The sequence below is a fragment of the Lissotriton vulgaris genome, chromosome 5 (assembly GCF_964263255.1).
Source record: "Lissotriton vulgaris chromosome 5, aLisVul1.2, whole genome shotgun sequence".
Classification (NCBI taxonomy): Eukaryota; Metazoa; Chordata; class Amphibia; order Caudata; family Salamandridae; genus Lissotriton; species Lissotriton vulgaris.
Genome location: NC_141693.1, coordinates 202,693,585 through 202,710,962, shown reverse-complemented (window position 1 = coordinate 202,710,962; position 17,378 = coordinate 202,693,585). Strand labels below are relative to the sequence as shown.

The following is a 17,378-nucleotide window of genomic DNA, read 5'->3' as shown; positions in this document are numbered from 1 at the left end:
ACATAATTGGGATAAGCTGCTGCTGAAATGTCTTAAAAAACTCCCCAGGTATAAGAACTGGCCCCGCCGCCTTTCCTGTTGGTTGTGAGACTATAACACTAATTAATTCACCTAATTTTAAAGGGGCATCTAACATATCCGAATCTTCAGGGGATAACGGAGTTATTGATAGCTCGTTCAGATAATTATATATTTCGGTTTGTATCTCACAGCTATCACTAATGTCCTCCAAGTATACATTTTGATAACATTTCTGAAAAGCCAGGAGAATTGCCTCTTCATCCGTAACCAAGTCTATATCTGGATCTCTCATGCTGACAATCCATAATAATGTCGCTTTTTCCTTTGCCCAAATTGTCAACATATGGCCTACCCTTTCGTTACATTCATATACTTTCGAGCGCCAGATTAAATATTTGCTGGCAGACTTAGCTAGGGATATTTCAATTATAGCTGATTTTGCTATTGAGACCTGATTTTGTGCCGCTTCGACCTCCCCTCCCTGTGAAATTACTTGAACGAGATTGGTTTCGGCATCTCCAAGTATTTTAAACAAACTCAAAACCTTTTGTTTTTCTTTTTCCTGAGTCCGCCACCCATATTGTATGGTCTCACCCCTAATGCCCGCTTTTAAAGTATCCCACGCATTTTCAATACCAGTGCTACCCACACTCCCCTGTAAAAACCTTGTGATCCATTTAGCCATATGTTCTATATATTTATTATCCCTTAATAGCCCCCTATTAAACGTGCATGTATTTTAACTTCCAGAACCAGTGGGTTATGGTCTGAAATTACCTTAGGAGATTTCATTATTGTTGCGGTTTGTATCAGACCTTGAATGCCTCCCATGTGGGGCCGAAAAATAAGTAAACCCCGGGTCATTATCTATTGTTTGTGCCCACATGTCTGCCTATCCATGTAACCCCGTTAAATGCATCAAAGACTTGTAAACTTTCAGTTTACGCCCTTGGTATCCCAATTCCGGATGATTTGTAATTGTACAATCTAAATTAATATTAAAATCCCCACATGGTATAATAGGCGATGGCCAGCCCACCAGCTCTACAGCTAACCAATTATAAAGCTCGGGATCGTCCAGAACCGGTCCATAGATAGAACACAATGAAAACAAATTATTTTGAATGGAGCATTGAATAATCGCCCACCTACCATACTTATCCACTGATGAACGAACAATATTGGCAAGACCCCTGCGTATAAAAATGGATACACCTTTCGTTTCAGCTTCCTGCCCTGTCCAGGCAATTAATTGAAACCCATCTAACTCCAATACCTTGTTTTGACTAGCTTCTATGTGAGTTTCCTGGAGACAGATGATATCTGGATTCAGGATACGTACATCCTCCCTTACCATACGTCGTTTCCCTGGGTCATTCAACCCACAAATATTAATCGAGGCTATTCTAATACTAGCCATTGAGGAATTCCCAACATTTCCCTAAAAAATAACATCTGCATCAAATGAAAAAAAACAATTTCAAACCAGCTTTCAAATATAGGAAAAAATCTTATTGATACCACACCGCCCTTTACCACAACGGATCTATCACCCTCCCCCACCAACCCCTCCCCCTTATCCCTTACTCCAGCAAAAAAGGTCATCAGACCCTTGTGATGCCTCCCGGTTTCCTGAGTGATCCCCTAGTCAGCCCCTGACTTTCCGGCAAGCATATATCATACCCAAAACATAACCAGGGAAAAATACCCCCCCAAAACGACCATCTCAGAAGAGGAGATCCTTCAATTATCAAACACCCTCCTTTATACCAATTCCTACTTCCTCTTCTGGGAGTCGATACCCCGAGCATACGAAAGCAAAAACCCTTTCCAACCTTCCACCCTTCCCTGATTTGCAAAAAAATGCTGTCAATAATACAGTCCTTGATTTCTTCAGCCACTCCCCAGCTCCTTTAAATAGCACTCAGCTTGGATCTCTGAAGTGAATACCCGAACCTTTCCTTGATGGATAACCTTAAGGCGTGCCAGATTCATTAAATATACTTCACAGCCTATTTTTTGGAAAGGAGAGATCATTTGACGAAGGCGCCATCTTCTCTCTACTGTCACATGCCAAAAATCCGGCCGTACAAAAAACGTGTGTCTCTCGGCTGATCTCTTTGCATCTGGTCTTGCTTTTTCAAATATGGCCTGACGTAACAGAAAAGTTCCAAAGAATAGCAGGAAAGCCCGCGGTTTGGTATTCATGGCTGGTTGATTTTTCACAATTAGCGGAAAATCTTTGCACACGCTGAATCTCAGCTTCCCAGTTCCAAGTTCACAACTCCGGAAAAACCGCCTTGAATAATTTCAACACAAACCCACGAATGTCATCTCCTTCGGCTTTCTCCTCAATGCCTAACAAGCGTAGATTATTCCTCCGTTGTTGATTTTCTGGCTCTTCTAGTTTCCACATAATGTCCGCTAACCTTGCATCATTCTCAGAGGTTTTGACTTCAGAACTTTCAAGGCCAGCCTCTAGGCCCACCACACGTTCCCCTAATGATGTTGTTCTAGCTACCACCTCTGAGCATGCTTTTGTTGTTTTCCGTATGGCCCCGTGTAATTTTTTGGTCGCCAACTGAACTCTTTTATGTTCTAGCCAGGCTTCAGCCTGCATGGTTTTTAATGTGGCATATATCAAACTCATCGAAGGAGCCGGCTCTGACTTGGCAATGCAGGCTATTAGATCTTCCTCTTGAAAACCTGGATCTTTCTCTCCCGGACCACTAGGATTGGTCAGTGCATAGTCCCATTGTAGGTGATCATTTGTCTCTGATAAAAAAACATTCTTGTCGTGTATCACAAATGTTCTTCTTTCTGGAGTTTACGGAACGAAGAGAAGCCCTTTTTAAGGTATCAGCTGTTGTTGGGGGGCTATCTGTGTCCTCTCCTGACGCCTCATCAGAATTGACCGTCTCCAAGGAGTCATCAACCTCCACATCGGACTCCTCTGCCAGCGAGAAAAACTTATCTCCATCCGGAGTATCTGGTATTACTGATGTTTCTACCAGTATTTGTGACTCCTTAATAAGATCATCCTATTGGAGAGCCTTATCTGTAGCTATAATTTGTTTCTGTATCGAACTGTCCGCTCCTTCACCCACCGCTCCTGCAACCTTACAGATCTCCAAGGAGCCAGATTGTTCCTGAAACACAGTTTCTACTTGTACTGCATCATTGTTGCTAGTATTGCCCATATTGCCAGAAACACTGCTGTTACCATCCATAACTTTAACCAGTTCTGTGGGAGTAACAGTTCCAAGCACTAGAGCTCTCCCCGGTGGTGGATTTTTCTGCTTAGTATTCAGTGGTTTACCAGAAATTATGCCAGGGATTTTGGGTGTCCGCCCTTTAGTAGACCCATCTGATTGCTTAGTACCCCCTCGTCAAGTCACAAAAACATTGCCCTTGGCGTTTTTACCTACATTTCCCTGGGGGGAGGCTTACTATTGTGGCATATTTTAGCGCAGTTATAGTCTTGGAATTGGAATTAGTATTATTATTTAACAATAACGCTGCTTTTCGCGTTCGCCCCAGTTTCTTTAATCCCTACAGGCTTGCGGGGTGCCATATTGCCCTTACCGCTCTGTTGCGTCCGCTCCTTCTGCCTCCTGTCTGAACTTCTCAGACCAGCGAACACAACCTGCCGGAAAACCCGACTCCAGGGGGCCAACACACCCGGTTTTGCCTCTAGCCACAGTCCAGCCCAAAGAAGCAACCAAATCATCCGGCCACTCCCTTTCCCACAGCGGTAATGGAGGTTACTCGCACTGCGGTTTCCGAGTCTGCCAGAGCCTCGCAGCAGCAGCTGAAAATGGCTTCTCAGCCCCGGATGAATTCGCCGTTTTCCCGAGGTAGGTACAGCTTTTCTCCAGCAGTTTCTCGATAGTACAAAATCGCCGCCGTCGACTTTCATACGCTGCTTCATGCGTATTTCCTGCAAAATATGGGTTTCCTTATGCTCGGTTAAAAACCTGCATTCCTGGCTTTCATCCCTGTAACTTCTTTTAGAACGCCAGCAGTCAGAGAAAGACTCTCACTCAGCCCAAACGGCCGCCATCAATGCATCCTCGTACGCCTTCTTAATGGGGACTAACAAGGTGCATTAAGGTTTTTAACTCTATCAATCTGCATTTTAAAACGCAATAGCATAATTTAAATATTGGTGATACCAAAGAATATTACCTCAGACATATAGGGTACATTTATAGGAACTATGATACTACTTATATATTTTTCTCGCTTATAATTCCAGATACTACAGATCTGAATTCACTGTGCTGGTGGTAAGTTAACCACTATGATTAGGGGCTACAACAAGCTTCCTAAACACTTTGGTCCTGAAGAAAGCCTTTAGAATTTACAAGAAGGCTTAAACATGTCAACCCAATAGTGCTGTAGACTGGTAACTGGATCTACAAACGCACCTGTTTTGTTTTTATTTTCTCACATCACCTTTCTCAAGAATAAAATTTTCCCGCAACACTGTCATGTAGAGAATTTTAATTCACAGCAACTGAGCACTTGCACTTTTTGCACTGTTCGTATATTTCTGGACACTAGTGGAAAACCAGTTGGTCTACCTCCAGGTGGAGGACAGCATACAGACTATCTAAGAACCCTATGATGATGCTGTAACGTTACACCCAGGCGGAGAATCAAGATATACCGCCACTGGCCTGTGTTCGTTTTATGAGGGTTTTTTATATGGTTCAAATCCGACAAAGACCCTGATTTCACAGGACAAGTGATCCATTCTCCCCCTGAGAAAGGAAAGTGAACACATGCTAACAAATAAGAAGCAAGCAAATAAGAGTGACAATGGAGCCAACCAATGGTAAGCAGTGGGCTGGCTACAAGCCCAATGTAAACTGACAATAAATCTCATAACGGACAATGCATGCGCTGTGTAGTAGGCGAAACCTAAAAACATTACTTGGAACAGCTACTTTTGACCCGAATTGGAAAGAGGAATACCTCAATAAAAAAAGAGATTTCGCCATGTCCCAAGTCAGTTATGTCAATATTTAAAACCCTGCCTTTGCATGGAAAAGAAACACCACTACAAATACCAGAATGAAGAGCAATCGACTTACTTTGGAATGGATATACACCAGAGGAGAAAACTAAAACACCCTGAATTTGACTCCGCAGGGATTCCAAACCTGTGAGCAAGGACACCACATAAACCCATGTGACCAAGGATGTATAGCGCTAGCCCCCCGATTTGTGTATTAATGTAGTACATTCTGGGAGTTATAGTCCTGATTAATTTAGTTGATCCAACTAAACTAAATACTTCTAAAAGCACTGATCTCCAAAACAAATAGCCAAGGATATAAACATGTGGCCCTCTCTCTCTGCAACAGGTACATTAACCTGCAGATCTATCTTGACTTTCATGAAAATTGTATACTGCTTTTCCCTTTTCTTTTCCAATGTATAAAACCTGTTACAAATGCAACTGCCAATCCCAGTCACCCACGCCAAACACATGTTATCCTTAGCCTGCATTAGAGAAATGTATTCCAAGCCCTAATCTCTCTCGCTCTGCACATGGACCTGGCTCACTAGAAGCATATCAAGACTTGCTTGTGCATAAGGGCATGACATTTACTATACGTAGCCCCAGAGGAAAGTGTTCAGCCCTGCCCTCCCCACAACTGGTTTCCATGTCCACCCTCATCCTTCCAGCCACGAGGGAAGCTCTTGCCAAGCTGCAGACTGACAAATTAGGCTGCATCTGGATTCACGTCATACAGTTGAAACAGAGTGAAAACATCAGTGCACCCGTGTGCTCCTATTTAATAAGAAGGCTATGGCAAAGTATTAGAAAAATACATTAAAAATGAATATAGTTGATGAGTGTGAAAACAAAGCAAACAAAGGCATAATAATAAATGTAAAAACAACAGCACGAACCACAGAGCACAGACCGCGCGCATGGAATTTGATAATGGGGAAGCACATAAAGGAGAGATGGAAAATACATGCATTCTCATGGTCTGCTGAAATAAAAAGAAACAAAACTTCCCTAAAAGTGATCAGACAAAGCACAGAAGTCAGTCAGTCAATGAGGTGGGTAAAGAGGCAATACTCCATGGGAGAGACAAACGCAAGAGTGACAAACTGGCAAACGAATAAGAAGCAGGCAAATGAGAGTGACAAGAAACCCAACCAATGGGAAGCAATGATGCTACTGGAGTGTACACTGTATTATCATTTAAGGGAAACAGTATTGTACGTTTGCGCAAAAATATTGCTAGTTCTCTTGAGCAGGGTTGTGACCGGCCTATTAATGTATGCTAATTGAGCAGGGCAGGGGGGGGGGGGGCTGAGCAGAGGTGGTCTCACTTGCATTCATGTGTGGCTCAGCAGTCTAAACTAATCTGTGCATCTAAGTGAAGTTAATAAAACATGCCCCCCTTTCTTTCAAAAAACTTTGCTGAAGCAGTGTTTTGCGGAAGGCAATACACAAATGTTATGTGGGCCACTTTTTGTTGGTGTTCCTGGGTCGAATTTTTCTCCTAATCCAACCCTGCTATCCATCCATCCCCGCCACACCCACCCATCTTCCCACCCACCCTTCCTTCTGCCGAGGCCTGCAAAGGAGCCGTCACTCACCTGACATCGGGGGCGCCCAGGATGCGGCCCAGCGCCTCCAGGTAAAGCTGGCACTTGGGGTCTCCCAGCAGGGTCTGGCACAGCCGGCCCCTCTCCTCCTGCAGAGCGCAGAGCAGGCCCTCCACCGCTTGGAGGCCATCGCCGGGGTCCGAAGACAGCAGCAGGGGCAGGAGGGCGCCCACCTCCACCGATGGGGTCTTCTGCACCATCCTCCCCTCTCCCATGCCCCCTTTTCCTGCCCAAGCCTTCATGGCCTCAGCCTGGCACCTGCCACCCGTCCCCCAGCCTCGCGCTACCTACGAAGGGTCTCTTCATGCTGGGGGGGGGGGGGGGGGGGGGGATCGTGTTCAGAAGGCGCTGTCCTCAGTCACTTCTTTTACACCGGATGGACCAGGCTGGGGTGACTAAAAGCACGCCACTGCTTGGACTAGTTTCAGTGCTCGCTTTTAAAGCCAACACTGGCAGACAATTGGGGGCTTCTCCTGTAAGGACACAGCATGCCGCAAAATGTTTGCTTCGAATCAGTGAACTCATGAAGGCGCGCGTGAAACAATGAAGTGTGTCTAGAGTGGAAAAGAGTGCCCGTGGTCTGCATCGAGCACCAGCAGTGCCTGGGGCATGGGCGCTGCAGCGCCTAGAAGCTCTTCCTGTCTGCCCTCTCCCCAAGTGCTCTCAGGACATCATACGCTCCTTCTGCGCCCTCGTGACCCCAGGGGTAGGTGACAGGAAACTCTGCGAAGTCTGCGGCTGCACCGCCCTTCTCCACCCACTCCCCCCACCTTGCAGATTTAGCCCCTTCTCCCCCAACCGTGCTCCCTTCTTCCAAACTCAGTGGATCCTCTTGCTCAACGATGCCACCCTACGGCTTCAACCACCCACCCTCTTCACCGCCACCCCGCAGAAGCAGCTGCCTTCTAAACGCTGCCTTTGCAGCCCCTCCTCTTTAACTTTGAGGTGAGTAAACCCACGCCTCCCCCCTCTCGCCATCTCTCCTCTCTCGTCCTCCTCTAGCTTTGTTTGGAAGTGAACTGAACTCACATGAACGCATCTCTGCCTCGCCTCTCGGACGGGCGGGCAGGCCCCTCTCTCCGGGGGCTGTCCCGGCTCCCGCTCACATAAGATTAATGCCCTCCGTCCCCTCCAATCAGGGCAGCGCTGCCCTTGGAGATCTGGGAGCGAGCCAGTTCAATTAGCAACAGCGCTCTGTGGCCCGTGTTGTCGCCGTAGAGTTTTCTTTTAATCAGAACAGTCTACAACTTGTGAAAGTAAACAACTCTCACGGGCGTACTTACTACTTCCACATAACAGGAGCTGCCAGAAAAGTTCTTTGCACCAGGCCAAGAACATTTTCTTTAAAGGACGCGATATTGCACAGTGGCACCGAGTTTCCTCACTGTGCAAACATTCAAACGGGCTCTTAAAAAATTAAGACTTTGATTAGGGGTATCTCATAGATGTGCGCTCCTTGCATACAATGTCGAGTTATGAATAATCTGTGCTCGTAAATAATGTCTGAGTCCTGCGCTGTATTGGCTGTGTGTCACCCAGGTGCATTTCCCCTTTCTCACCTTCCCTTTTGCCTCAAATGTTCTTACCAGAGTTGCTTACTAGGGCCCCAGAGCTGCCTGTAATTCCAGTGCACGCCCCACATGTTGCAAAGGGCCTCCTTTAACTCAGCACTTTTACCTTGAGCATAATGGGACATATGTGGAGTGCAGTTTGCTCCTTACCCATCCGGGAGCCACTGCCACTGCAACAAAAGCAGTTACATTTATAAAGCCACGGTCTCACCTTGATTATACCCCAACAGCCGCCGCTGGGTTTTTTTTAACCACAAACCTACTCCCTCATTTCCTTCCACAAAACGATTTCAAGCAGGTGGTGAAAGCGCTTGTCCTGCCTAGGCTGGACTACCGCAGCGCAACCCTCTGTGGCCTTCCCAAATACTCCCTGGCTCCACTAAGAGTATCACTGAATAAAGCAGCTAGACTGGTTACAGGCACAAAGCGAAACGAGCACATACCCCCTGTCCTAAAATCTCTCAAATGGTTGCCTTATGAAGCACGTATTCAGGTAAAGATCATCGTTCTGGCGCACAATGCCCTTCACTTCAATACTCCCAGGTACCTGGAGCAAACATTGGAGCTTTCTTGTGGTGTAAGAGCCTCAAGAAGTGCCAAGACCTTCCTCTTGCAACCACTCATCTGTAGGAAAAAGAGAACTTGTCACAGAGCCTTTTCCGGCGCTGCCCCAAAGCTATGGAACTCTCTTCCACCGGAAGTAGGCAAATCTCTTCAACGACTGCTTTCAAATTGGAAGCCAAAAAATTATTTATGAATAAATTCTTACCCAAATTGGGCTAGGCGCACCTGCTCGAAGACATTGTTCTTACTTCCATTGGACTATCTTTTGTTATGGTTCTTTTTTTGTGCAAATGTTCCTGAATATGTGATTATTCCTGTCTTCTACTCCTACTTGATGTCAATTTTGCATCTATGTCCTTCCTCCTATCCTATTTTAAAGCGTTCTGATATCCCTCGGGATCTTGTTCGCGCTATATAAAACGTTATAAATAAATAAATACTGCAAGTGAGCACAAAACTATAGCAGTCCAGTGGCTGTAGTGTTGGTTGCTTTTTTTGTTGCAATGTTATATAGTACGAACCTGTCCCCTTTTTCTTGCTATTGCAGTTTTCTGCACGATACTTGAGCCCAATCTACATTGCACAAGGTCACATTAATTTTTAAGGCAAGTGGAAATTAAGTGTCTTATTATGAGTTTGGCAGTCCAAGGACCACCAAACCCGTGGTGGCGGTGCTGCAGCCCGTACCGGTGGCTGGACTGTCCTATTACAAGAAGGGGGTTCAGACCTCTATGGTGCCACTGCTGCCACCAGGGATACGTGATCCCCCACGGATCCCTGGTGGTCTTTGCAGTAGTCTGAGGCCACTAATATGCTGGTGGTGTCGCTGTGGCGCCACCAAGCATATTAGGAGTTTCCTCACCACCAGTTTTCATGGCAGTGAGCCCACCATGAAAAGTGTGGTGCTGAGGAAACAAAGTTGCCTCTGCACCAGGGGATGCATGCGGGGAGGTACATGGTGTGCCCCCCTGTATGTACGCATTCCAAGTTCTTGCAGGAACTGCCTTTGACACTCCCATTGCGGTGCCTTTTTCAAAGACACCACAGTGGGATCGCCAAGAACCACCCATCAGAGACAAAACAAGTTGTATTCTGGATGGCTGTTTCCTATGGCTTTTGCGGTCTTGGAGCAGGATGGCGCCCGCTCCAAGACCGCCAAAGTCATAATAAGGCCCCATGTGATTTGCCCAGAATCACTGGATGTTAAACAATGCTGGGACTCACTTGACGCAAGCTCCCCAGTGCCAAAGTTGGTACCTCCAGCCATAACGCCACATCCTGCCCCATCATCAGCTTTTGTACTCCATCGAATCCCAGCTTTGCCACTCACTAGCAATGGTTTGATGTTGATTTGCCTGCACCTCCCATTGCCTCAGTTCCCTTGTCTATCAAGCATGCACACCAGTGATGGGTAGCCAGGGTAGCAGCTGCTGCCATTAGCTTCTCTGTAGTATAACTGGAATTGCTGTAGCTGCCTCTGCTTTCAGGGTATAGCAATTCTTTCATTAGAAAAATAAAATAAATGCAGGTGCCTGATTATTTTTCTCCAGAATGCCATGGTTATCGAATACTAAGTTTGCACTGTCTACATTCCACCTCATGCCTCATCTTCCACCACCCAACACTTCATGTCTCCTTATCTTACTCTTGCAGGTTCTTTTTATTCGCTTCAATCTGCTCTTGTTACAGATTCTTATCTCTCTCTTCCTTCTTCTTTTCCCTTTTCTGCTTTTTTAGCTCGAGCCTAGAGCAGCTCTATGGGGAGGCCTCTTGGAATCACTCCAGACTTCCCCAGAACTTTTCCATGTGGTTTTTCAACTTCCACACATTCTATAGGCCTTTGCGTGTGGCTTTCAAAAATGAAAGTACGTAATTGGCCGCAGGCGGGTGTATGTCCCACCTTTTTTAGGTCGAGCAGACCTACTCTCAATGCGTGAGCATTGAGAGTGTCTGCTTCAGACCTTTTGTGGCCCGTATTTAGGAATGTGGACAGCTACCAGACGCGCGCTTTGACGAGGTCAGATTTCACCTCGGGAGCGAGCGTCTGGTAGCTGCGCATGCGCGAATCAAATCCCTTGCTCACACACAGACACAGGCAGCCCCCACCCCTCTGCATGCACGCACACACACACACACAGGCGCGCGCATGCACACGCAGGCATACGACACACATACAGGCACACATACAGGCACACTATCCCCTACCTCGCATTCTCTCTCAATCACACAGTCACGCATGCGCACACACATTCCCTCGCGCACACACGCACACACGCGCGCACACACTCCCCCTCCCCCTCCCCCACCCCTCCCAGGCATACACACAGGCACGCACGCACTTCACTTCAGCCCTGGGCCCCACTCACCGACTGCGCTCTTCCGGCGGGCTCCTCTCGCGCTCCGCTCCTCACGGCGCGGCGCGTCTCGTCTCCTCTTCACAATCGGGGCTCCCTCAGGTCCGAGGAGCCCCGCAACAGGCGCCACACTCCTCCTTCTCCCCGGCCCCCTCCTGGGGACCCGGGCTGATTCGGACCGGCAGGGCGCTCCATGCGCCGGCAGCTCGCGGACCTCGGGAGGCGGGACTTCCGGTCGGCCGCGACCGGATTGGCCGGCCGGCCAAGAGCTTCCGGGTCGCCGCGGGACTTGTTTATAATGGAAGGTCGGTTGAAATATCACTCATAATTACACAAAGCAATCTGAAACTTTGGCAGTTATGACACAGGACTTACTACCCCTGACGAGGCATTTACAAAAAAATACAAAATGAGTGATTTGCACAATAGCCTGCTGATGTCTTTTAACAAACCATACACGTGTGGGATGGAGCCTCAGACCCTGGAATTAGCATTATGCTGTTTACACATTGACGTGTTGTCCAAAAGGCTCACGTGCCAGGGCTACCCTGACATTCTTTGTGCGCGTTGTGCTAGGCACCCATACATGGTTCGAGGAAACCTTGGCAGCCTGTGACCGGGGTGAGCCAGTGAGTGGCTCATTCCAACCGCTCACGTCACAAGATGGCGGCTGTGCCCGGCTCGGTTCCACCTCTCACCTCTCCCTCGCGGTGCGGCAGGTCTGTGCACATTCCTGCCGCAGGTCCCGCCAGTGGCGGCACGATGGCACGCAGCGGTGAGCCATGGTGGTGGCGGTGAGGCGGAGGTGGGCGCCGCACTCAAAGTGGGGGCTGGCGCTGCTTTTCCAGCAGCCGCGCTCCGGAGGCTGCGTCTCGTCAAGCACAGGAAGTGTCAGCTGGTGGAGCCGCAGGACTCGGAGACGGTGCCCCTGGCAGCAGACCGGGCTTGGAGCTGCCATGGCCGGGAAGCACAAGGAGATGTCGGACCTCAGGTAAGGTTCACGTCACAGACAACAGCCGGACCTTCCCTGAGGGTCCTGACGGCGGCCGGGGCCTCTACAGGTGGGACAGGTCATGGCCGCTATTGAAAGCCTGCAGTAAGCATTACTGGATGTCACTTGAATCCGGTTGCGACGGGTCTTAACACCCAGCTCTGATGTAGTCGCCAGCTGCACGCTGCATTCTGGTTCATGTAGTTCCGTTGTACTGTTGGCAGTGTATACACGCATACAAACTGCTGTTGACTGAAAAGGTCAGGACTGATTCATGGTAGCTCACAAGACGGGCCCACCTGTCCGTTGTGAGTGCCGCCCATGTACACAAAGCGTTGTCCACCACAGAGGTTCCATGTGACTGGGGATACTTCCAGAATACGTTGTCTGGATTGGCAGTGGTAGCTGTTAATATTTCACTTCTGTTCTTGGATTTTCGTCACAATAAAATACACCTAACAAAATCTTCATAAAAGTTATTTACAAAAGTTTAAGCTATTGCAATTATAAATTACAATAACTTTTATTTAAGTATTAATTAAACATTTTTTTTTAAAGCAATTGTTATTTGTAATATCAATACATCTAAGATACGTAAATACAACACCTATTGCATTACAGATGCTATAGGTGTCACATTTGCGAAAGTTAATAGTACTGGCATTGTAAATGACAAAGCTATTCATTTCGCTATTTTCAAAACCAACACATAAATAAAAAATGTGTCATTTACAATAACAATAGCTCAAACTTTCCTAATGCGAGACCTATTGCATTGCAAATGCTTGTTCTAAATGTTCACTCCCACGGCCTCTAGCTGTAGGGAGCGGGCAGTGGCGCACAGGCTGCCAGCTGCATTCCTCCCTTGTCGCGGATCATGTTACAAATTAAACATAGCGCGGTCGCTTTCACATTCGCGGCCGTGCGCGCTTGTCCTCCACACCTGTCTGTGTTTTTTTTCATGTGCACTCCTTTATTTGTTTCTCGTACTTTTTAATTTGTTACGCTATCTCCCATTGGTTTATTTGATTGCAAGCACGTTATTTAATTAAAAGGCATCATCTAAAAAGGCAGCACACGCCTGCAAGGCAGGCATAGTCATGTCAGCTTAGCAGACCGCCGCATTTCTGGAGCACTATAGTGTGTATACCGTGGACACTATGCTTCCAATTCCGGAGCATTACCAGTGTGTATACCATGGCACGCTGCGCTTCCATTTCCGGAGCATTACTGGTGCATGTACCATGGCACACTAGGCTTTTATTGCCGGAGGATTACCCATGCGTATACCATGAACACAACGCTTCCACTTCCGGAGCATTACCAGTGTGTATACCATGGCACACTATGCTTCCACTTCCGCAGCATTACCATTGTGTATACCATGGCACACTAAGGTTCTAATTTTGGAGAATTACTGGTGTGTTTACCATGGCACACTACGCTTCCACTTCCGGAGCATTACCCGCGTGTATAGCATGGCACACTAGGCTTCCACTTCCAGAGCATTACCGGTGCGTATACCATGGCGCACTCGGCTTTTACTGCTGGAGCATTGCCAGTGTGTATACCATTATACAGGACAGTGGTCCCTAGGCAAGAGGAATATTAATAGATAAATATAGACTAAATAGGCACTATATTCTTTGTCCAGCCAGACAGTTTTATTTTCTGATAAACAATTTTTACAAAAATCTAGTGTGATAACAGCAGGACACCAGCCGATGTCCAACTAACACACTTAGGAAAAGGACAAACAAAGAATGTTGGAGGCAATTTAAACAGTCTGTGTAGTACAATTCACAGTCAGACCATATTAATTGCACACTATTGCTAGCATCAAATAGCACAATTCATACACATATAGTGTGACAAGGTCGACGACGTTTCGAACCTATAACTTATTCTAGGTTCATCTTCAGGACATCAAATGTATGCCTTCTTTTTTTAAAAGTCACAATTAACTTTTTGGCCCGTACTGCAAGGCTGGTATGAAGGCCGAATGCCTGGGTATTATGGAATTGGTCCGCCGAATTTACAGCAAGACTACCGCAACTGATAGGGAGGAATGCGTAAAGTTGCTTAGAACGGGCCGTCAATGCAATCCGCGTCCAAGGGCCACGGACGCGGATCGCATTGACGGCCCGTTCTAAGCAACTTTACGTATTCCTCCTTATCAGTTGCGGTAGTCTTGCTGTAAATTCGGCGGATCAATTCCATAATACCCAGGCATTCAGCCAGAGTATTACCAGTGTGTATACCATGGTCACTACGCTTCTACTTCCGGAGCATTACCTGTGTATACAATGGTACACTAGGCTTTTACTTCCGGAGAATTACCAGTGTGTATACCATGGAAACTATGCTTCCACTTCTGGAGCATTACCAGTGTGTATACCATGGCACACTATGCTTCAACTTTTGGAGCATTACCGGTGTGTTTACCATGCACACTAAAGCTTCCACTTCCGGAGCATTACCGGTTTATACCATGGCACACTAGGCTTTTATTTCCGGAGTATTACCAGTGTGTTTTCCATGGCAAACTATGCATTCCATTCCAGGGCATTACCGGTGTATACCATGGTACACTAGGCTTTTACTTCCAGATTATTACCGGAGTGTTTACCATGGCACAATACGCTCCACTTCTGGAGCATTACTGGTGTGTATACCATGGCACACTACGCTTCCACTTCCAGAGTATTACCAGTGTGTATACCATGGTCACTACGCTTCTACTTCCGGAGCATTACCTGTGTATACCATGGTACACTAGGCTTTTACTTCGGAGAATTACCAGTGTGTATACCATGGCACACTATGCTTCCACTACTGGAGCATTACTGGTGTGTATACCATGGCACACTACGCTTCTACTGTTGGAGCATTACTGGTGTGTATACCAGGGACACTATGCTTCCAGTTCCGGAGCATTACCAGTGTGTATACCATGACGTACTACGCTTCCACTTCCGGAGCATTAACAGTGTGTATACCATGGACACTATGCTTCCAATCCTGGAGCATTACAGGTGTATAACATGGTACAATAGACTTTTACTTCCTTAGTATTACCGGTGTGTATACCATTGCACACTACGCTTCCACTTCCAGAGCATTACTGGTGTGTATACCATGGCACACTAGGCATTTACATCTGGAGCATTACCCTTGTGTATACCATAACACAACATCCTTCCACTTCTGGAGAATTACCAGTGTGTATACCATGGACTTATAATCAGTTGTGGAGGGAGAAGGAAAGTGTGATCCATTCAGCTTCCTTGTTCATAGTATTTATAATCAAATGAGAAGGGATCACTTGTCCTGCTTTAACCTGGGTTTGCAGGTAGCGTACTTCTGTCCCAATTAAAAAACCCTCATGCATGCGTCTGATGTTAAGCGAGAGCGGTATATCTTGATTCTCCGCTTTTTAGACTTGTGTATGTATAATCATGGGGTTAGTGGTTTATGTACCCTCCACCAGGAGGAAAACCCTTGGTTACAGCAGTAGTGATTAGTGATAGGGAAGTGTTGTGCCGTGAAAGAATAAAAAGGCTTGTATACCCTGTATCTCCAATTTTAATAAAGCAGGGTGCAAGACTATTAAAATTGTGGGTGGGTGTATTGAGACAATTGAGGTATCTCACACACTGGTACTCATTGTTCTAAAAAGGTCGACATGTTTCAGCCCTGATTCGCCAGCAAGGGTTGATTGGGCTTTCTTCAGGACCAAGTGAAGATAGAGACCAAGGGCGTCTCTGTGATGGTGATAACACTAGAACAGGATTGTATGTTCAGATGTAGTGAATGGTGAAGGGCATATTAGTCCTTCTCTATTGGTGGTCCCGTAGGTACCTGTAATGAGTAAACAAAAATGAAAAAAACAAGGGTATTGGTGGTTCTCTGTGTAGATTTTTTATATTCGTAAAGGGAGGGAAGAGGAAAAATGAGTCCATTCAGTTCCCCTACGTGAGTAACTAGTAATCAAAAGGAGAATGGACACTGGTATCTGCAAAAAACCAAATAGTTTTTTATCGAGAACCCTCATAGACTTCCTGGAATCGTGTCGTAGCGGTATATCTTTTATCCGCCCCCTCAGGAGTCATGGCATAGTCATTGGGTTAACGATTAACGTGCAGGGTGCCTGCCTCACCAGAGGCTACTTCTGGTATTTACAGAAGTGTCCAGAAATAAAAAGTGGGAAGAAAAAACTGTTAAAAATAGTGAGTAGATCAAGAGAATGAATTTTATTTACAGAGTCTAATCACTAAGCTAAAAAACGTTGTGATATTAAGTAGTTGAGTTAATGAACTACTATATCGTATTCAAAAAGGTGTCGACATGTTTCAGCTCTCGGGGCCCTACAGGGTCAGGGGAGCTTTCGTCAGGACAAGGACAAGAGACAAAATTACAAGGAAATACACACACTATTTGCGTGGTATTGGATGTTGATGGCATGGAATTTCCAAGCTGTATTCAAAGACAAAAAGAAGAACACCAACAAATAGTGAATTCGGTAGTGTGTGAGTTGCGGCACTGTCTGGCACACATTATGTACAAAGCATCATTAATGCTATTAACAGATTATTCTGGTTGTAGCAATAATCTCAGAAAAGGTTAAAAAATGGAGAAAGTTACAGGTACACGTGAAATAAGGGGAGTGGGAACAGCCAATTCGCCGTCTAGTTTATCAATGTCTTAGAGACGGGTCTCATGTAGGAGTCTTTACACGGTGACAGGGTGGGAGTAGAGCATGGATTAGTGCAACATAATCATGTCTCTGCTATTGAGGACCCTAGCACACATCCAGCAGTCAGTGTTCGTCATACATGTATCCGAAGGATACCCAATCATTCAGTTAAGTTTACCTTTATGATTGAGTTTTTAGGCATCAACAGGGACTCGGAGTCACGCCAGGAGTTTCACTCTGGGGGAGACAACAGCGGGTCTCAGGTTATTAGTAGAGGCGTTCTTACCTTGGTAGCTTGTGGAAAATCACGAAACGCCATTCTTACCCATGCGGCCCGGATTTCGTGCCTAGTGCTGACTCTGCCCCTGGTTCATGGTAGGTCAGAGCTCATGGCACTTATATGTTGGTTGTAGACACTAAAAAAGGGCTACTAATCGGACATGTAATTGACATACCAAGATGGTGGACTCACTGGTGGGGTATCCAGGTGTAATTAGCTGAACTGATGCCAGGGGATATGGTCATTCATACCTATTACATCAGTT

The 17,378-nt window shown here is 46.4% G+C and overlaps 1 protein-coding gene across 2 annotated transcripts in view; it reads right to left on the bottom strand.

Annotated features, from left to right (window-relative positions):
* Window positions 1–6,967, bottom strand: part of LOC147710479 (uncharacterized) — a 183,323-nt gene extending 176,356 nt beyond the window's left edge. For both annotated transcript variants that reach the window (XM_086921162.1, XM_086921164.1), the window contains exon 1: window positions 6,649–6,967. In XM_086921162.1, coding sequence (XP_086777288.1) covers window positions 6,649–6,899 — 251 coding nt within the window. In that variant the 5' untranslated portion in view covers window positions 6,900–6,967. The remainder of the gene's footprint in view (window positions 1–6,648) is intronic.
* Window positions 6,968–17,378: the final 10,411 nt, after the last annotated feature.